Here is a 22496-nt window from a genome sequence, read left to right as displayed (position 1 = left end):
GTTAGGAGAGTTAATAACTTACTGGTGGGTGATTGTGGACTCATACTGCTGCCCTCTGTGGTCTGTTTCCTGCTGAAAGGTAAGTTATGTGAAGAAAGAAAAAAAAAAAAACAAAAAAAAAAAAAAACACATTTTGATAACACACTGAGGACTCAGGGTTGTGGGATTGCAGTCTCCTGCGGTTCTGCCTGAATCAAGCAGTGTAAGTCTGAACAAACTCTGCAGCATCTAAATGGAACCAAGGCAGAATGAGAATGAGAAAGATTTCTGTGCGTATTTGGTCTGAGATCATCTTCCCCTGCAGGGTCTTTTTTTTGTCATCTGACTCACATTATTGCTTTGCAGATGCTTGTTGTGCTGCCAAAAGTTGGACCAAAAGTCAAGTGGTAACAATGCACTGACTCAGAACATTCATCCCCCGTCTCTCCCAGCAGATTCAACAATAAGCCACGACACAAGAGTGAGTTTGACATTTAATTCTCTGCAGATGGATGGTACATTCTCCGCTTTAGGTAACACACCTTGATGGATTTTTACAAAAAGTTTCACTGACAAAGAAAAAGAAAATATGTCTTGTTTTCTCTAGAATGAATCCAAAAGAACAGGTGATACATTCACCTGCCGAGGTGAGGGACAGACTCTGTACAACTTCTGTGTTTGTAGTGAAGAAATACAACGTTAGGATGTGGGAAAATCTCTGTACAACAACAGGCGACATCGTGGATTTCTACTACAAAGAGGCCAGAGACAAAGATGTGTACAGTTTCTAGCTGTTTGGCACTATCCCCAAACCTAATGCTCTTATCTATACACTTGACCGAGGTCATACAAGTGAATGTCTCCCTCTGGTGGTCAAAGGAAGGTAACGCACCTGAAAGCTGAATCCCTATATGACATTCCTGTAGTCCTCTCTGAAACAATATTGGTTTCTAACTGCTGAAAGTGGCTGGACTGAAGTGTCCAAGGCTCTGAAGACACGATGCAGATGCTGTGGTACCCCTTTAAACAGACATTAGAGCCTCTACAGCTCCTGTATTACGGTAAGAAACGTCCCATTTAGGTTGAAACCAGGCGTCATTTGGATTGTTTCAACAGCATTTCAGTGAGGTACAGTCATTAAAGTGCTGTGAAACTACATCACATGTAATGTAGACGAGTGTTGGGACCCTCCACGTGATTAGCTTGATGGGAAATAAATTAACAACATTGACACTGAGGTCATTCTTGACCTTGGGAGAAGTGGTCATTAGTTGCACAGATGCTCAAATTTCCATTTTTCTAAAGCATGTTTTCCCTTCATGAATAAACGCTGTTCTACTGCAGAAAACCACTAGTTGTGATTATTTCTTTTTCTTGTGAAACACGGTACAGTCTATGGGAAGACTCAATAAGGTTGTATAAAGTTGGTCATACGAGGGCTGAAAATACTGTACAATGACATATTACTATATCATCCAGTTTGGGTTTATTTACCTTGAACAAAGGACTTTGGCTTAAAACGTTTGGATTGAGTTGTAGATAGTGGAGCTTTCAGAAAAATATGAACTTCAGAACTTCAGTGTGCAACTTGTGGTGAGGGAGTTTGCAAGTGGACTGCTTTTAAAAAAAAAAAAAAAAAAAAAAAAAAGACTGGCCTGTACACACCAAAAAACTCAATTTCATTTGCTGAAAAGTCGTGTATGGAGACCCACAGTGAAACACAGACAAAATATACAATGATGAAATTTAACTAAGAATTTAACTACCTGAAAACTCCTGAAGACTTTTGAAATACAAACTCCAGGAATGAAATAAGCTGATTTTAAAATTTGAAATTTAATGGCTACGCTACATATTTTATCTGCAGTTCTTCATGTTATCGAACACTTTGGGTCTTCATAATTGTCTGGTGTTTTGAATCTTTGCAATCTTTCTTGCTAACTGTGGTTGGCTGAAGGTTGAACTGTAGAAGCGGCTCACTGAGGGGAAACAAGAAAACGACAAAAAACCAAAGGGAGTCTGGTGTGGCATCATTACAGGTGAAGGGTTAGTGGAGCCCAAGTAGCTACAGTCAGTGACACAGTTCTAGGTAGTAAAGACAAAGTTTTGTGTATGTAAACTTATGAATACATCATGTACACATATACATTACAAGTATTACTGCATCCACTTCCATAATCTCTTAAACACATTTATTTTGTATCTTGCCCTTCATTTATTCAAATGTCTGTGACCGTCCAAACTGTCTTTATCTGTCTTCCTTCTTCATTTGTTGGTTCTCTTTATTTCTTCTTTGTCCCGACTACACATTCATACACATGATGTTCCCTTCAAGTCAAAAGTTCAAGTAGGAAATTTTGCGTTTGAGATTTTTTCAAAACAAGAGTCGTCTGATGTGATTATGACATATTTATAACCTTGGGAATATTCTTAACTCTTTCTTTGTTAAATCAAAAAGACGTCTCTGTAAATGTAACAGGAACTTTGACCAATTTCTGACCTTGGACAGACACACACACTCTTTCCCTTCTTGTTCGTCCTCTTCTCGCCCTTCATCATACCATCGTCTCCGAGCCCGAACCTTTCCCGGTGAAGAAGTCCCAGAAGTTGGCCGTGGGTGACGGTTTGCTCTCCTCCTGCGGCGTCTGCCTCACCCAGATGCTGCTCTCGGTCGACCCGCTCAGGCTGGAGCAGCTGCCGCTGCCGACGCCGCCCAGAGAGAAGCTCAGCGCAGAACCCAGGGGCCCCCTGCGGTCCTGGGGGTCGACGTCCTGACTGTGAAGCCGGGAGGTGGAAGATGAAGAGGAGGAGGAGGAGGGGGAGGACTGGGCCAGGCTGAGCAGGTTGTGGTGGGAGTGGAACTGGCGCATGTGGCGGATGGATTTACCTGGGGAGACCTCACCTGGAGGGAGGAGACAGGGAGGGGGTTCAAACCTGCACACTGGTGGGTTTTTTTACTTTGCAGAGGTTTAGTGGTTTGCTCTATGGCACTTGAGCAGAGCACAAACACTGGACCCTGAACCCTCCATGAGGGAGGAGGGCGAGAGGAAACAGACCTTTCCTTTGGAAATAAAAGCACCACAACTTCTTCTCCGCTTGAACAAATATTATGATTCCAGACAGTATAAGGAAAGTACGGAGCCCATCAGGGGCACAAAATAAAATTGTCATGGAAATCTGAGTGAGCTGGAAACATGTGCATTAAAGGGTCAGTAAAAACAAATAGATATTGACTTTGTAAATATGGATGATGCAGGAAGTGGCAGCTGTTCCCATACCAAACATTTAAATTAGACAGTTATTTTTTGAAAGTATATGAAAATTATTATAATGTATTTTATTTCTCTCTTTTACTCTTCAATGTTATGTTAGGATAGGCCAGATGTTTGACATGATGCAAAAATAAAAATAAACTATTTGTTCGTTTAATTTAAAAACAGATTTTGCAAAAAAAAACAAACAAAAAAAAAAAAACACAAAAAACAACTTTATACTGAATATAAATCTGCATCTTTTATATCTGTCACAGCCAGGTGGTGCTGTTGTAACATGTTTCATCCTAACACAAATTCAAAAAGCTACAACCTCCTGTGAAGGTATGAGCTGTGCTGAATTAAATGCCATTTTAAAGATGCTCCTGTGCTCTGTAACGAAACAGAAATCTGTAGTAATATCTTGGTCGGTTACTGCCTCTATTGTTGTTGGAGTCGATCCCAAAATGAAGGCAGTCTACAGCTGACTGTCACATACATGGTGCCGCTCCCTGTCCCTCCTCATCTGGTCTCTCCAGAAACTCTGATGCTCAGTTTGCTCTGGATTCTCCTCCTGCTCTGCGCTGTGATGTAATCCAGCAGATTTCCCTCCAAATCTGACTCTCACTGTCTCAGGAGTTAAGAGGTCAAACATGTCGGTTCACGAAATTTACCCTTTGCATCATGTTTATCATCTTAAAGAGCCCTCTGCCCCCAGAGCACGAGACAAAACCCACACAGCCAGTACCGTATCTGGTCTCCTGCCGCTTCCTGTTCTGGTTCAGCTTCAGCACGTTGAGGAAGACCTCGCTGGTCAGGCTGCCCTCACCGCCGCTACCGTCAGGTGGGAAGAGAGGGGAGGGGGGCTCTAGAGGGGACAGACTCCCGCTGGAGGCCCCCACAGAGTCCAGGGACGCCCCTGTGTCCCGACGACCCCCAGTCTCGCTGCTGCTCTCCACCGTCAGGTGGCTGCTGCTGAGAGAGGCCGGGAACTCTCATTTAACAAACTCTCAATTGTTAAACCACAATCAGCTGCAGTTTAACAAGATAGCAGATGGGACTGTATTGACAGGCTGGTTGTCATGGTTACCTGAGCTTCCTACGCAGCAGATAGTCAATGATGTCCGGGTCGGTCTGGATCAGACTCATCAGGACCTCCTGCTGCACCTCTGCAGACACCTGGAGCAACACACACAGACACACACACACACACACACATCATTTTTATCATTATTATTATTTTAATATATTTTTTTATTTGTTTATTCATTTTTCCTGGATGTTTGTCCCAAACGTCTGTGTACCGTGAAGAGCCTCCTGTAGTTCTGGATGAGCACCAGAGTGACGCTGATGATGGCCGTGCTGTCCTCGATCCCCATCGACTGCAGGCTCACGTCTCCTCCTCTCTCCCTCTGCAGCAGGTTCGGCCCAAAGATCACGGCCAGGTTAGCAGCTGTCATCTTGTTGCCAGGGATCTGGAGGAGGAGGAGGGGGAGGAGATGAGGAAGGACAGAAAGGTGGGAGGAGAAGTTTGGATGGATGGATGGAGTGAGGGTAATTTGAATGATGTTGGATTCAATTAACTGTTCACATCTTTATTTTTTTTTAAGTCACAACATAAAATGATTAATATGAAAATATATCAGCTACACTTTTTTTTTTGCATTTTTAAATTGTATTTTTTCATATTTTCTGTTTTTATAAATCTTCCTCTTTTTCTTGTGAAATCCTGGACAGTTTCTCATTTTTATGATTCTGAAAATGCACAAATAAAAACAGCCTGAGGGAAAAAAAACCAAACTTTTAAACTTAAAAAGAAAATAAATAAATATATATATATTTATATATAGTTTTTTGTTTCAGGTTTGATGCGGGTGCTGTTATACCTCCTCATCGTTGGTTCCTATGCTGTCCTGGGCGAAGCTCTGCACGGTGTGTAGCAAGGTGAGGAGGCGCAGCAGGGTGTCACAGTTACAGGGAGGCAGCAGGTAGAGGAGGTGCTGCAGGTACTGAAGCTGGTCTGCTCCTCTCAGCACTACAGGAGGCACCGAGGAGGAGGAGATGAGTGAGATTAATCCAGCAAAAACAACATGTTCCAACAAATGTTCAGCCTTTCTTAAGTTACTTTGTAAAGCTCAACTCATAAATTGTGTGTGTGTGTGTGTGTGTGTGTGTGTGTGTGTGTGTGCATGCGTACAGTTGGCGTGCAGGAAGGCGGGGTAGAGCTCTCTGGGCAGCAGAGGATCAGGAATGTCCCTCAGAAACTCTTTGAGCAACGCTGCGACGTCGTGGACGCTGTGCTCCTCGTCCAGCTGGATGTCCACCCCCATGTCGAAGTCCTCCCGCAGCTGAGGAGCACACACACACACGCAAATAAAAACACCGAGACATGTAGGAAAACCCAAACACACATTCATTCAGAGACACACACTGTGGTCAAATAAAGGTCACTTTCCCCCGATGGACAAGATTTCTCAAAAACAGGATATCACACATCATCATCTGTGAGTGGAAGATTATTTTTATCCTCCATCGTACAGCGGAGAGTGACAGGAAACACGGGACAGTGAATCATGTCAGGACAGAGAGCCGAGCTCATGATGCTGCACATCTTCATCTTTGTTTGTAGATAGAAACACAGACGGAGAGCTGGAAAAACCTTCGAGCATCACTGCAGTTTTATTGAAATTATTTTGTCATTTTACAGAGAGGAAATCTGCTGCTGTGGTCTCCATCAATCTTTTCATGTTGAGAGGATTCTGGAAAAAACTGAGCCTATGAAATCCTTATGGAAACAATACTACTGACTCGAAATGATTCGATTTTATTCTACTGTCTTCACATTGTTCCGATGTTTGTTTAGATTATTTATCTGCCTGAGAAACAAACAGATGAATGATGAAACATTTTTCACATCTATGCACTAGTTCAAATGAGAATCACAAACTCTATTGTTGGTAATTTCCTTAATGAGAAGAGCAACTTCCGGGTGTTTTAACATTTAGGTTAAGGTTTTGTTTAAGATTAAGAATTATCTTTGGGTTTTCTACTAGGTATGAACAAAAAAGAAATTAAAAATTCTATTAACATTGTTAAAATAAATGGAAATATATGTAAATAAATCTGACGGATCGTAATGTGATCATGAAGACTCACAAATGGTTGTAAAAAGATCTGAGAAACTGCGTTAACACAGTGGAAAGTGTAAGTGGAAAGTGTAATAATATGCGTTATGCTCAGGTGTTAAAGTCTTTAAATCAAATATTAAAGAATAAAAATTATTTTGTGTGTTTAGTTAGTTTTGTGCTGTATTTTTATTTTCATTGTTATTAAATAGTTGAAATGACAAAAATAAACTTGGACAGAGGAGGACGTGTCCTCACCTGTCTCACTCGCTTCTTTGAGCTTCCAACTCGGAAAATCCCCACAGTCTGAAGACCTGGAGACACAAAATACACTTTGTCGTCTCAACAGCCTCAGTAAAGTTTTATTCATGTACATTTACATGGACAATAAAAAAAATGTATTTAGTAGTTTTAGTTTTATTCTTCTATAGCAGTAGTTTCAAATGTCTGTTACATCTGTGGAGCCCGGAGTGAAACCACACTCATGTCTCACCGTGGGTCTCGATGTGACTGCAGCACCTCTCCAGCACCCTGGGCACTTGTCTGTAGATGGGGTTGAGGCTGAGCTTGGTCTGGGTTCTCCCCTCTGATGAGCCGCCGCCCGCTGCCTTCTTCAGCTCCAGCTCGGCGGGGTGGGAGAGCTGCAGGGCCTCCAGGAGGCGAGACTGACTCTCCACGAGGTCAGAGATGGAGTCCACCGACAGGCCTCCCTGCAGGGTGGAGAGGGAGGGTGAAGAACAGGAAGTGGTCAGCAGGTACTTTGAATGAAAACAGGGTCCGCTGGTTAACGTGGTTTAAAAATATATGTTTAGTGACAAAAAATGAAAAAAAAAAAACCCCAAATAATCTTTGATCTTTCAATAAAAACAAACTGCTTGTTTTGTGTCTCAGGTGAAATACAGTGGTTATGAGATTCTAAATATTTCACAGCTTTGAGACAAAAAAAAAAATTGGAAAACAAAATTAGTTTTTTCTGCTTTTCTTACTTGAGCATCAATTCAATTGTCTATCTGCAAAGTGGGATCTGGGATATGATAATAGGTTATTGCAGATATATCTGTACCAGCTTATACTGTACTATACATCAACCAATAAATAACAGCCAGTAACGCTAATAACACTAATGCAAAACGTAGCGATTACGTGGCACTGACAAGTTTATTTTTCAACACTATAATGTTCCTTTTTTGGTCTGAACTCATTCAAAAATAAATTGCATGGATTTTTTTGGGGAAAAAAAAAAAATAACTAGAGGTCCACTTACGAGCTTTTTCTGGTGGAGCTGAAAGCTCCATAAAGAGCTAATAATTAGACGTTAAGTTAAGATTATTATATCAAACTACATTATTCTACCAAGTCAAGAATGAAATTTCATGTTCAAAAGTATATGTAAAAAAAATTTGTATATGCTACATCAGCTGTAATGCATCAGATATTTTAAAGTTTTAAATGGTATCAGCCTCAAAAGATCCAGTGTCCTGCTTTAAGTGTAGATCCAGGCAGAAACACAGGAAACCCACTGTCTGCCTGAGCACATGTGATCCACTACACATATCTGTTTGACCCGAGCCACCGCTTTGAGCGGAGACTGATTTATTCAGGCTGTGATGGCGACACAGTGAGATGCTGAAAGAGATTAAGACCAATTAGAAATTCAGACAAAGCAAAGCCAGAAAAAGAAGGGAGGAAAAAAACATATATAGAGGATGATGAAGAGAAAGAGGTGTATTGACGGAGGGATATGGAAAGAACTATTTTTTAAATGGCAGGAGAGCGGATCAGTCAGTTTTTATCCCTCATCCTTAAGTTGCCATGCAATAAATATCCGAGGAGCTGCGAACGAATACCACAGAAAATATAAATCACATGTCTATGACTTCAAGAGGAGCGCCAAGTGTCTGAGGAATTTCCAGCAGCAACCAAAGAGCTCAGGAGCTCAGAGAAGAGAGGATATTTATTCAGTATGAAAAGTGTCAATGTAAATTTTGTTTAAGCTCTAAAGAACAGGAACCCTGGCCGATCGCAGTGTAAACACACTCCCGAAATATAGAAATACAAATATATGGTACAATTAAATGAAAATATTAAGCATGATGCATAGTTTTAACTTGTAAACGTCACTGCAACCTGCCATTATTTGGGTAACCTGAAACTCTCATAGAGGAGGTCTGGCTACTTCACTGCTTCGAAGGAAAAAGTTATAACGTCCTCACAGAAACTTCTCCCTCTCAACTTTCCTCTCTTCCACTTTTCATTTTGTTCCAGTCATTAATTTCAGACTTCACTCCGACTGTGTATGACTGATGTAACGCCACCGAGCTGCAGCTGCATCGTCTATCAAGCTGACGATCTTGAGCCGTGTGTGTGTGTGTGTGTGTGTCACCAGATATGTAAACGGTAAGCTGCTACAGTCCAGACAGCTGGAAGAGGGTGAGAGTCCCTTTTAGCTTGAAAACTCTGTCTCGCTGTCATCAGCCCTGCTCTGCCGCCAGTTGTTAATCGCTGGTGAGAATATGCATCAATATAAACTATTTTTACTTACATTTTCACTAGATCTCAAGAGTTGTTGACATTATTTTAATGTTTTCATGCTCATGTAATGTCTTTTTGTTATAACATTTCACGTGCTGCACTTGGTGCATTTAGTTTCTTTGTCGTAAACCACTTTGTGCTGCATTTCTTGCATGAAATGTGCCACAAATGAGGTTTATTATCATTTTTATTCATAGATAATTTGGTGCAACCCTTCAACACATGGTATTATTTTTGTCATGCCTCCACTCAGGCGGGACTGTGTGTGCAGTGTTTATCTCACTGACTGTTATGAGCTGCACTTGATCGCTGGTTCGGGTTCGATTACCGCGCTCTGTGGCTGTAATAATATTCATTACCGGCTTAACGTAACCACTGTTTCCAGATCAGCATGGAGGGAATTGCAGGGTGTGATGACCTCGAGTAGAGATACACACACTCACACACACACAGCAGCAACACAGCATTTTCTGTACAAACACACGACTATGGAAACAAATAGAGGAATTTGTTGTGAAAATGTTTGCAGCTGGAGATGCAGTCAGAGATTAACTAGCTGCACTGTGGAGGCCTTCATTACAGGACACACACACACACACACACACACACACACACACAGAGCTTAGAAAAAAGCAAGGGAGATATTCAAGACTGTTGTACTTGGAGCGAGGAGAAGTACAACTAAGTGTCAAAGGTCACTGATCCATTCGACAGTATTAAAAAGCAGCAAGGACAACGACACTGACTTGACAAGGCACATCTGCATGAATGTGCGTATTCATACAGTTTATTTCTATTGCATTAAAAGTGTAACTCTTACTTTTGTCTAACTAAGATTAATATAAATCTCACCCTCCTCTGTCCTCGGCCGGTGTTATCCAGAAATGTGGGTGACAGCGGTTTGTTCTGGTTTTCAAAAATCGGCACCGGTGCCACCGAGTTGGCGGAGGGTGATCCGGGACCTCCCCCTGTGATGGACGAGGAGCTGACCAGTGGCTTACTCCCATTGAAGAACTGCCGCTTCTCAGCCCGGAAGCGCAGGATGCTGGCCTCCAGGTCCAGACAGTCGCGCCTGCTCTCCTTCAGGGCGTCCTGCCGCAGCTTGTAGGCCCGGTCGTTGGCGATGACCTGGGAGAGGGGGATGCCGAACGCCTTGGGAGCCGATTCTGAAGGAGGAGGAGATGGAATAGAAGAAAAGAGAAGATAAGATATCCAGAGCTATAATTTCCACTCCAGTGTGAACAGTAGGGACATCGTCTGGACACCAAGAGCTGCTCATGTTAACAACAGATCTAATCATTGTGTAATGTGAAAGGAATCCCTGATGCTGATGAACCCACAGACAATTATCACCCACCTCTGCAGTTCCCATCAACCCTTCAAGTGTTAGGGAGCTTCTTTAAGCACATTGTATTCTGATAAACCCACAGTTTGCTGCATGTAAAGAAACTGACCCAGACATTTTTTTTCTCAGAAGTGTGTGGAGACCAAAACAGAGAAAAAAGGAGGGTGAATATTTGATGTAGCTTCATTAGGAGGCCATAGATAAACAATTTCAAATGGATGATAATGTTGCTCTGTGTCTGCTCAAGTGATCAAGTGGCAAAAATCAAGGAATGCAGCTTTGACATCATATATTAGAGATCTAAGATTCATCTCTCTATTTGCAAACTTGCTTCAGCTGAGCTATCGGGCTTTCTAAGCTGCATCAGCTCTCACACAGATAATTAGATACGAAGTTCACATAACTTCAGCTGGATGGGAATATTCAGTAAAATCCTCAATAAACAGGATGCCTTACTTCATCCCCACAGGAGATCATGATAAGGAAAAAAAAAACAAAATAAAACAGACAAACTTGGAAAGAGTCTGATCAAGAAAAAGTGAAAGCTGCTCCTCCCCTAACACAAAACCTGTTTTCTGACACTGCTGGTGTAGAAATTTCTCTGCAACATCTACCAGTCAAAGCAAAAATGGCAGCTTTAGAAAGAACCTCTTGTCCTGAGGTCAAACTCTGTTATAGTGGAAGGATGAAAAAAAAAAATGTATCTGAAAAAGCTGATAGAAGTTGATAAAAACGAGTGTTTAAAAGTACAAGGAATTGATTAACAACACCATGTGTTGCTGTTTGATTCCTTTCACAACAGTTGCCACAACAGAGGACTTAACAGCTGTCTTGTGTTAGTAAACTTGCAGAAATCTGGCCTGGATGTCAGAAAAAAAGAGAAGCAAGTGCTTATCAATCTGGCTTTATCTGACAGTCCAGAGAGTCATGATTGCCAACTTTTCCCTGATATGGTAGAGACACTCAAAACCTCTGAGAAGACGGTTCACACTGGGGAAAATACACTTATTTGGTGTTTTTAGAAACTCTGTTAACAGTATTGATCCACATTGTTTACATCTAATAAACAATCCACATTATTTTCTTTGTATTTCATATAATCAGATTGCCAGACCCTTTACTTGCAGTGGGTTTTTGCTAAAATTGGCTACAACATCAAAATTAATGGGAAGACTATTAAAGAAATGGATGGAAACTGTCAGTATTATTTATTTGAAGTCTGTTTTAAGTGTTAAATGTTGACTAAATGTGTCCAATATCACATCTGTCATAGAAAACATTAACCTCTTCATAATTCTTCAATGTTTTGAAAAATTGTCAACATTTTAAAATAGCACTTATCAGAACAAGCACTTCTCCTATAAAATATGTTTTTTGCAAATGAATGAATTTTGTGTGGCCACACTGACGTAAATCAGAGGCCGGAGCAGAACTGGAGCCCTGACTGAGTCTTGTTTTATTTGCAGAACACATTCCTGTCTCCTGATAGCATCTGAGCTCCAAAACAGGAAGATGATTCCTCTTTCATCTCCAGGGTGAGAGTCTTTTTGTTCACAGAGAAATAATGTTGAATGAAGTGGAATCACATGTAAAACATTTCACACTACATCTCAATGTGATGTGGTATGAAAATATATTAAATCTTTCTTGATGCATTTGTGGGTCTTTCATGTTAAGTATGGGGCAGGTAGAGGAGGTCCTGTACGCCTGCCGCTGTAGGGGCGCTATTTCAGGAGACATCCTATGAGTCGTATCAAAGGGTTGAAAAGAAAAAAAAAAAAGAAAAAAGAAAAAAATTGGCCTGTATGGTTGTTCAGGTTGAAAGACTTCACAGGAAATCACAATTACTAATCACAATATTAGACAGCTGATCTGTTTTGCTTTCACACCACAAATGAACCCCACCAAAGACCGACTGGAACCAGATCTTTTCCTGCTTTTTCAGGCAAGTTCAGTTCTAAACTGAGGAAAATGGGCAAATGCACCAGAGTTTGACTGAGCCATGACAAACAGGTTTGGTCTAAAAACACCTTGCAAACTGCCTTGTTTTATGTTCAGCTAGCATAGAGAAGAGTTGGGGAGATGGACTGAGAGAACAGTATCAGGATAAAATGAAGTGGGAGAGATTAATAATATAAGTGGATGTGCTTCTGCAAGGATGGAGAGACTGAAAGAGTGAAGGAGAGCTGAGGCTGGGGGACAAATAATGACTGATGATGAAATGAATGTGCAACCTCATTAACTTGTGAACGCACAGCCCTTCACACGGAGATTAAAGGTTTAAGCAGACGAGCAGTATAAGAAGACACAGGATGGATGGAGAGAGCAGGTTAGAAAGGGATAACCAGGTAATCCTTTTAGAGCAACAACAGTCACAAACCAGACATCACACTCAGACTGATACTGACTTACTGCGACGGCAGCGATACAGGCTGCAAATAAACGCAACATGAGTATAGACGCTGTCGTCGAGTTTCATGGTCAGCAGCTCAGCTAAAGCTGCAAATCCTTCGCTCTGCGGCGTCACATGATCACAACAGTTCAACACACACTGATCTGGCACAACACAAAGTAAAAATCTAGTTAGGTGAATTAAGGACATTAAGAATAACAACAAAAAAAATAACGGCTTGGATTAAAGAGTGACAAAGCAACAAGTCAGATTACGAGAGTTGATTAAATTGCATTTGCAAGAGAAAACAGAATCATCTGCAAAGATTTGCACACTTGATGTTGTAGCCCCATTTGACCTGAGGTCACAATTAGGGCAAAGACAACTATTACAGTTGGTTACGTAAAGATTGTACCAATGAAGTCAACATCCGCTATTGATGTTTTGAACTCCAGTTTATGGCTTTTATTGTCTGACACAATCAACAAAAAGCTTTTCTCAATGGAGGAAATAATTATAACAAGGCTCTGCTTTCTTATTAGGGTTTTGGACAGAAGAATGAGGCTTCTCAGTATTTAAATTGTTTCGTGACTCTAATTGTAAGGATATTATATTATGTACTTTTGTGGGAGTAATTAACCTTTCACTTAATTCAAACATCCCCCAAAATCCGTCATAAGTACTTGTGAATTCAAGCACTGAAGATGCTTTGACCCCTTTTACTCACATTTTCCTTGCTGCAAGTTTGATATTTGGAAGTCTAAAGTTAGATTTGTCTGTTGCTGATCCCTAAATGTAATTTGTATTTCAACATTGTCCCAAAATAAATCCACTCGTTTCAGTTTTTTTTTCTTCTAGAAATTAGGTTTAAAGAAAACAAAATGCCTGATTGTCACACTGTAAATGAAGAAATGTGATGCCTGACTAAGTAAAATTCTTAAAGAAATAGTTCAGTGTTTTGGGAAATTCATTTCCTCTTCTTCCCTCGAGTGAGATGAGAAGAGCACCTAAAATGCACAGGAATAGACAGAGGTTATAAAAGGCTACTGAGGCATTAAAGTTTACTCTGCATGTGTCACTCACATGCATGAAACAGGAAACACTGAGCAGCGTCTATACTTACACGCTCACATTAAAAGGATCGTGAACACACACACGATTCTTCGACCAACACACACACACGTGCACACAGTCACACTTGGTGAGATGAGTCCCAAGCGGGTCAGACAGCCTAGGCGGACTGGCAGGATGCCCCGCAAAGCCTCGAGGATACGGGATTGACTCATCTTGAAATAACTCTCAGGTGGTGTGAGGAGTTTATTCGGTACTTACACAGCAACATGAATGTATCATTCACAGGAAGAAAACCTGCTGCTGTTGCATTTTACTAATTACAAATTACAAATAACTTTAGTGCCATGTCAACACAGTTGACTGAGGTTTGCCTCAGTGCAGCTCTTACAACAGACAGGGCAGAAAGTGCTCTGTGCTCGTTTTAAAGCTGATGCTGTCTAGTGTCTTTATTTCTGCATGCAGCTCAGTGCCTGCTTTTAAAGTGCTTTTTGCATCAGATTTAAAATATCAAACAGCCTCAGGTTATGTGCTGTTCCCGAGGCAATAAAGTGTCCTGCATTTAAAGCTGTGGCAAATTTAAAAATGGACCCAGTAGCTTGAGAAGGTATGAACATCGCCTCCCTCACACCAAATCTTTAGCTGGCACGGAAAGTGAAGCCTCTTGTGAGCCTTGTTAATTTTATGTGGCTGGTGTTGGCCTCCCATTTCAGAGTGTGGCATGTGGTAGTGCCAAGGAATTTAAAAGTGTCTCTCCGGAAACTCTCAAAAGTTACTCATCATTTCTTTTGCCTCACATCAACAGTCCCTGTAGGCTAATACATCCCCAGTCTTTATCATCACCAGTGTTGTGTCATCTGCATATTTAAACATCTGCACAGATTCAGAATGGGATACACAATCATTGGTATATGGTGAATACAGTAGGTTAAAGAACACAGCCCTGAGGGACCCCGGTTTTGAGGGTCCTAGGCTTTGAGAACATGTTACATAATCATCACATTATCTGACAGAAAGTCTAAAATCCAGTTTAATAGAGATGGATTAACACCTAGCACCCGAAGTTTGCCAAAAGGTTTATCATAATACAGAAAAATGCAATATTCCTAATATTGCTTTTCAAAACCATACAAATAAAACTACTGGACAGAAGGTCAAAGTTGAACCACAAGCACAAAAACATCTCAGACAGAATTTCTTGTTTTCTAGAAGACAAAAGGCAGATCTGGCAGTGAGATAGACTTTTGTTTACTGCTGCTTCAATTGTGGCTTGACAATCCAACCAACCCTCATTCACGTGGGCCTCCATCAGGTGCCAGGCTCACAGATAAGCTCCTTATTGACCAGTTGCCAACTAGCATTAGCTTGTAGCCACAGGTATAAGTTCGCTGAGAGTCAAGCAAAGTCAGCTTGTGAAGATACACATGCTAGTTCAAACAGGTCACAATTCACTTTTGGCTACTGAGTAGATATTGTGAAACCCAGTGGCTTCTCATCCAAAAGGTTTGGTAGAGAAAGATATCAAGTTACTTTTTTAGCTAATACTGACATAATAGGGATTTACTCTGTTAATCCAGTTTATTAAAACACTCACATTATTTGCCCCTTTTTTAACCAAATAGTTTCAGGAACTAAAGCAGCTATAGAAACTAAACTCTTAAATTAGGATCTTTAACTCTTTAAACTTTGAAAAAAAAGACTTTAAGACTTTAAAAAAAACAATAGTGTTGTTTTGTCTTTCCGAAGCTGCTGCGTGCTTTATGCTCATTTATCTCTGCTTTGATGTATAACTGCATTAAATAAAATGACAGATACATGTTTCACTCTGTAATTTGGAAAATACTACCCCACGAAGCAGGTAGGTTTTTGAGGCCAGGGCGAAGAAACCAAATTTGGACCGTGGTGGAAACACAGGTTATTAAAATGATTTGTAGGCCTGTGGAACAGTCCCTGTAGGACAGTACAGACTGACCACATATGGCACCTCCTATATATTATACATATGAAGCATGCTTAGCTAGACTGGCATTTAATGAATGAGAAATTTGTGATTGTTTCAGATGGTGCCACATGAAAACACAGCAGTACAAACATTTACCTCTTAAGATCACTGGCTGCCATTTTTCCACCTTATCATCCTGCGTGCTGCTTATTAAGGAAGAATTCTTGCTCTGAAACACTTCAACAGGATTAAAGCTCCTGACACACACCACCCTGCATAACCCAGTACATTTAAAAACAAACAAAAAAAAAAAAAACAACATCCCCTGCCAACAAGAATGCGCTTTGTCCATTGATAGATGTCTTACGCATTGCACTTAATGGCCCCGTTTGACCAGTAAGCCCGTGCTTATTCCTCGGCCCTGACGTCTGTTGGCAGGGACAGCCACGTTTGCTGGCATCTAATGCCAGCGATGACAGTGTTGGCTGCCTGAGCTCGAGGTGTGCGCTTGTTTAAGTAAATAGTTGAGGATTTAATAGCTGGCTGTGGCAGCTTGGAACTGCTGGAAAACACTTATCAGAGTAGGGAGCCAAGCTAATGGGACATTTAGACATATGAGGGGTCTGAGGTGTTACTGCTGCAGAGAAATAATGGGCTGAATAAAGCATCGGAATTTTTTTTTTTTTTTTTTTTTTTTTTATAAATCCTCTTTTCACAGTTTGACAAATACAAGTCAAACAAAGAGATAAAACTGAAACATGAACCACAAAGATAGAGGGACACAAGAGTTAAGGTCTTACTTGACATTACATTTAACAGTTACACACAAACTTCACTTAGTAGTTGTTTAAAAGTTGATTCTGATTTGACAATTTTCCTTGCAGAGTCCCAGACAGTCCCCACTTCCAGCTTCTCAGTGATTTGAATTTTACCACTTTTCTTTGTCTTTACGTGATAGTAAATCAAATTGCTTTTAGTTTTGGTAGAAAGATGTTTGCTTTGATTTTATTCAGGATAGTTTCAGCTCTCAGTTTCAGGAACGCCCTGATCGCATTCACACAGTTACACACATTCACACCTGGAAGCAGCCCAGTACAACCACAGTCTGACCTGCTGGCCACTGAGCAGCTCCACTGGAGCAGTTCGGGGTAAAGAGCTTTGCTCAAACGATGATAAAAAATGTGAATGAAAAGTTTTGCTTGCTTGTCAATAATTTGCCAAAAGAGACAAAAGCTTTAAATTTGTATTTACACTGCATTTTGAGCAAATACATGACGGTATTATTTATTGATGAACTCAATTTATTCTTTAACTCTTTTCTTGCCTTTTGTCACATTTGGGACTCCATAGAGTCAGTATTTGGGAATATGGACCTCTCCTGTCTGCAAACCTGCCTGGTTGTAAGTTAACTAAAAATCAGACGGGAAGACAGTTGCATGTGTCTGACTGGTTCGTGCCTGATTGTTGAGGAATTTCACTGTTTTCCTTCTTTAATATTTCTGGGTCTCAGGAGAGTGTCTGTTACTGGAAGACCGACGGAGATATATTTAGATGCTGTTCAGCACTCACTTCTGTTTTTCTTTCACCACACCAGCAGCTGAATGATAATATTAGTCCTTAGGGACTGAGTGAATTTAAAAACCTTGTGTTTAGTTAACATAGACTGCCCTCTGTGTAAACCCCAGTCCAAACTGCAAAAACACAGGAGGAAATTATAGGCAGCTTGTAACTTGTAGTTGACCTTTTTCCTGAACACTGGAGGGAGGCCACAGCAGCAGATCAAGAGATACACAAAAGGTGGAGGTGGAAGAACTAGGAGAGAAGTATTAGTGTGATGGTGTGACAGTGTCGTCAATCAGGCCCAGTGTGCAGAAGTAAGAAAGACAGAGGGTTGTGAAACTTCTCCATTAAGGCTATTTTTTAATTCTTTACACAACTACTATCTGTGTGTGTAACCGAGTGCATCACCATCTCATCCCCGTCATGTTGAGACTGCAATGTGAGAGATCAGTGGGATGCAGCCAGGAGGAGGAGGAGGAGGAGGAAGAGGATGGCAGGCTTTTTGTGGGAAACAAGTCCAAACACTTATGACCTAGTTTGTTTTAATCACGTCCTTAACACTTAACACCACAGGCAGTCCAAATGAAGATTTGGCCCTTGTTCGAGCTGCACACACCAACGCTGAGCTGTGTGCTCAAGCTGCAACACCACCACCTGCGTTCAGCCATTTAACTTCCTCCATCCGCGCACACTCTTCTTTAATTTGCACTTACTTGGAAGCAAATTTTAAATGTATGTATGTGCATCAAATGTTGTGTATCTCTAAAGGAGCAACTAAAGAAACTAAACTTTGTTTGGACCTTGACAAGATAACCAGATGTGCCAGATGGTTTGTTACACAGAACCATCTGGGATGGTTTGGTGAGAAAATGTTTGGCAATGGGCAGGAGGCACGTTCCAAAAAGAAATGCTCAAATGGCTAAATGAACGGCTGCAATCGGTATCAAATCAAGGAAAAAGTTGGAAAACTTAGCCCAGTATAGTGGAATAATCACAAACTTTCTAAACACTTTCACACTAACTCCGGACTGAAGACAGTTACCACTATGTAATCCAGTTACATGTAATCTGCCGACCCCTGAACGGAGCGTAGTCATACCCTCAGTAGTAGGCGAGCAGAGCCAGCAGGAGCCCTGCCAGGTCCCAATGTTCTGTGTTTTGATTAGCAGGGTTAGCTTCAGCTAAGTCCCTGTGTGTAAGAGGCTGGAGGCAGGATTTACAGACCTGCACAGACATCCTGGGAATGTGTGTGTGTGTGTCTGTGTGTCTGTGTGTGTGTCAGTGTTGTGTGTTTTGGCTTGAATCTTGCCCTGCTGTGATAATCACCTGGGAATAGAGAACATCTCTTTATGAGAGGCTGGGGTCACATTGGCAGATGATTGGGCACATGGCTCAGAGAGAGAGGAGAAGAAGAAGAAGGAGGTAGAAAAAAGCAGATGATTATGATAAAATATTAAGAGAAGGCAAAGAGTACAGGCAAGTGAAAGAGGGAAAATTAAAACAAGGGCAGACCATCAAATAAGTGTTTTAATAAAAGATTAAAATCGTTAGCGGTTATGTTTCTGCTAATCACAAAGTCTTTATTTTGCTAATCACTTCAGCTCTAGCTGTGATTGTCCCTTTGGTTCATGTCAAAACAAGGAAATTGAGGCAGTTTCCCACTTTATCTGTGCGGTATATAATCAAACTTTGTTGTAATAACTACAATACAAAGAGATTATAGTACACACTACTTTAACAGAGCTATTTGCACATTTTGCTATTGCTACATAGCCAATGTTAGCATTAGCAGCTATTTACTTACCAGTCTTGCCAAAAGCTTCAGCCATTGTTGTGTTTACAAGGCAAGAGGTTATAATACACCCTTTGAGCAGTGTTACTTCTTCAGGGAAGCCTGGACGCTACAGTGACTCGGTATCGGAAAGTGACAAGACAGACCAACCAGGTCAGGGCTAGCTGGTTAGCATGCTAACATCAGTAAAAGAAAAGAAGTGATAGAAATAGAAGCAAAAGAAGAGGGTTGCTTTCCACCACTGGAGACAAGCTCATGGTGAGTAAAGGAATGAAGTTTGATTCTGATGTTTCTTCTAGAAAGGTACGTGGCTATGTAGCAATAGCAAAACTGACAAATAGCTATTTTAACCAGTCACTTAAGATACAATTTCAAGAGGACTTTGTATTATATTGATTTGAGATTGTGGGGTTAAACAATATGAGCAAGCACAGAAATGACTTGTAAATGTAATGAATAAGCTATTATTCACAGTACGGTGCACACGTAAAGAGCTGTGTTTGTGTATCTATGCTGACACAGCATGACTGTCCTGGTGGGGGCGTTTGTGTTCATTCAGTATTGGGTTTATGTTATAACCTTACAGGAAAGCAGGAGAAACAAACACAAGCTTGACTGAGTGAATCCTGAGTGAGTGAGTCAGTCTGCAGGCCTGAGCCTCTTATGCTTTATAAACACAGCATTTCAAGTGCGAGATCATTAGCGGTAAAAGGCCCTGAACGTCAGTGGGTGACGCCGTTTCAATGAACAGAAAGGACTTTTGTGTTTGATGATCATATTTACTGTGGCAAAGACTGAGTCTGTGGGTATTGGGTCATAGTGGGGCTTCATGAGAAACACAGATTTTCAGATGGGAACACAGATTATTAGACCAACTGGTGTCACATCTTGCCACATATGTCTGTGTTTTCCTGTTGAACTCACCTCGCTCCTTCTTTTCCTTTGAAAAGGAGTCAAACTTCCTGCGCAGAGATTTTCTCCGTTTGCGTATTTCTGGGAGGAAAAAAGAAAAAGTCACCATGAATAATTGGTAGTGATGCTCAAGTATGTGCGAGCTTTAGTCTGAACAATGAAGACTGTGTACTGTTTGGTCTCTGATGTCTGTCTTTTATTTATTTAGTTATGCAAGCGAGTGTATACACTGTTTGTGTGTATTTCCATGTGCATTGCTTGTTAAGATGCCACTAATGAAGACTCTCTACACAAACACTCTATACATAAAATAAACATTCATCTCTCTTGTCCTTTTATCAGCTCTAAATTAACTTAATAAACTCAATCATCTCACATATAAACACACACACACACACACACCCACACCACCAATTCAATCCGCCCTCATAACAGCCTTTTTCCCTTTCCTCTCTCTTTCAGTTATTATCTTTTGCTCCTGAGTGCTTGTACCTCTTCCTCAGTTCTAAGAATAGCGTCGACCCTTTCAATAGACGAGACCTTGTTATTTGTTTGAATAGCCCCTTTGCTTAATGGCTGCACAGCCCCAGACATAAAAGACAAAGGACAATATGCATGTGTGTGTGTACGGGTTTATTAGAAAAATCCAGAGAGAAATGCATATACCTATATTTAAGTGCACAAAACTAAATGTTAGTTAATCTTTAAATACTAAATCCAGCTGAAATCATCCCTTCTTGCGCTCAAAATGGTTTTAAAATGTATTGTTAAACTTTTGTAGTGCTAAAAGCAAGGTAGTTTGTCTCTACACAGGAGGCTTAGCGAACAGCTTGTTCAAGTCAGGCAGCAGTGAAGCCACGAATAATTACAGAGTGAATTCTTTAATGTAGTTTGGGATTAGGCTCAAATTATTTCAAACACATTACATGTTAGTTCTTATTGTTTTTAATGTGTTTTTTTTTTTTTAAGCGAATAGCCTGGTGTCTGTGCATGAAGGAAGAGTGAGAGACGTTAGCTGGAAAGCTAATATTAGCAGCTAATCTTAGCAGCAGTTGAGCAGTCGTCTGTGGCTCTTTTATTCTTGTGACACAGGTTGTTGTGATGTTATGGCTTTATGAAATTAAGTGTAAAATGTTTAAAGATCAAAGCTTTGATTGACTAAAGAATTTCTCTGCTGACAGACTGAAAAACAACATGGGAAACCGCACGCACAGACACGGGACGCCGTCATAAAACTAATAGATGGAAAATTCCCTTTAGGACATCTAATTTACAAAGATGTGTATGCTGTACCACAAAAATTAAATTTCATTTTACTTGAACTGTTCAAAAACAGCCATTCCTGCTATTTTGGCATAAGTAAAATCACATGAAGATATTTTCAGCGCAGGAACAGTTAAGTTTGACAGAAGTAAATCTGTGCCTATGTGCTGCTGGTTAATGTAGTAAGAATGAGCGGGCACTCTGTTGTGTGTGTTTTTATAGTGTGTGTGTTTTGTTTCGACTCGGGTCGTCTTTTTTACGAGCTCTACATCCTCCCCCTCAGACCGGGTTTACTTAGTAGAATCCATTGTTTGGGTTTGTAACGCTGCTGTTCAGAAATTACTAATTCAAGGTTGGGTCTTTTCCCCGTTTAGGACTGAGTGAAGTTCCCAACGTTGCACATTGTGCTTCGTGAAGTATTTGTTTTGCTAAAAGATGGAAATTTGTCTAGTTTGCCTCCTAATCAGGGAAAATCTGCACAATTTTAAAAAGCAATGCAGAAGAAGAAAGTGTGTTTGTGTCCATGTGAATGTGTGTTATGGGCTTCTGTGTGTGTGCCTTCGGGATAAAGGGGTCAAATTCCCATGACAACAGGAAATTAAAGTTTATTTCCAAAGCGCTGAGCCCCTCCCACCACACACACGCCACCTCCAGCTGAGGCTGATCTCCTGCTGACAAGTGTGTGCGCACACATGTATGAACTGAGGGAATGATTACATAACGCACATTCACAGAGCTAAGATGGCAGACACATACAGAGAGGGAAAACACACATGGGGCTTCCAAGTATAATAAACTCTGATATTTTTCCTGCAGTTTTGCATCATTATTTGTTCTTGGCAGAAAGTTTAAGTAAATGCATCACTGGCTGATAATAATTGTACAAAACTGGCAACCAGTCACCCGAATCCAACACCCTCCATCTGGCTTTTTTAAAGCTGTTTTATAAATTGTTCCACTGCTTCTGTGTAAAAAAACAGGTGCATCATTTAATTCCTCAAGCCAAAAAGTCCTCCAACCTAAACAATCATACCCCGAGCCTCAAACACGAAACATAGGAGTGTTTCCTGAATTAGTGCCCCTACACAGCAAGGAGACATGCTAACTAAAAACTGTTGTAAGAACTGTTTTATGACAATCCTATGGTAAAGGTTTGGATAGGTCTAGGCTGGTTAGGTTTAATCAAACATGCTTTGAATTAAAATAACTGCTGCGTTAAGGTTGGAGGACATTTGCATTCAGTGAAACCTCTGAGGGATTAAAAGACAGGTAAACCACGAGATGGACATATCGGTGCTTAATTACTGAAGAAAGATTTAAAGAAAAGAAAGG

The 22496-nt window shown here is 40.8% G+C and overlaps 1 protein-coding gene across 6 annotated transcripts in view; it reads right to left on the bottom strand.

Moving 5' to 3' along the window:
• Positions 1-461: 461 nt before the first annotated feature.
• Positions 462-22496, bottom strand: part of arhgap36 (Rho GTPase activating protein 36) — a 64704-nt gene continuing 42669 nt past the window's right edge. For 3 of the 6 annotated variants that reach the window (XM_071459954.1, XM_071459953.1, XM_071459955.1), the window contains exons 3-12: positions 19914-19982; positions 9740-10053; positions 6849-7065; positions 6614-6669; positions 5428-5578; positions 5117-5265; positions 4535-4705; positions 4321-4409; positions 3979-4205; positions 2393-2881 (exon numbers count right to left, since the gene is read on the bottom strand). In XM_071459954.1, coding sequence (XP_071316055.1) covers positions 2535-2881; positions 3979-4205; positions 4321-4409; positions 4535-4705; positions 5117-5265; positions 5428-5578; positions 6614-6669; positions 6849-7065; positions 9740-10053; positions 19914-19982 — 1790 coding nt within the window. In that variant the 3' untranslated portion in view covers positions 2393-2534. Of the gene's footprint in view, positions 2882-3978; positions 4206-4320; positions 4410-4534; positions 4706-5116; positions 5266-5427; positions 5579-6613; positions 6670-6848; positions 7066-9739; positions 10054-19913; positions 19983-22496 lie in introns of all 6 variants that reach the window. The other 3 variants (XM_071459952.1, XM_071459956.1, XM_071459951.1) reach the window with 2 other exon arrangements.

Source organism: Trachinotus anak, unplaced genomic scaffold (genome assembly GCF_046630095.1).
Source record: "Trachinotus anak isolate AG129_WGS33_773 ecotype Australia unplaced genomic scaffold, CSIRO_AGI_Tana_v1 ptg000023l, whole genome shotgun sequence".
NCBI lineage: Eukaryota > Metazoa > Chordata > Actinopteri > Carangiformes > Carangidae > Trachinotus > Trachinotus anak.
The sequence above is the reverse complement of the archived record's forward strand: the minus strand, read 5'-3'. Positions and strand labels throughout refer to the sequence as shown.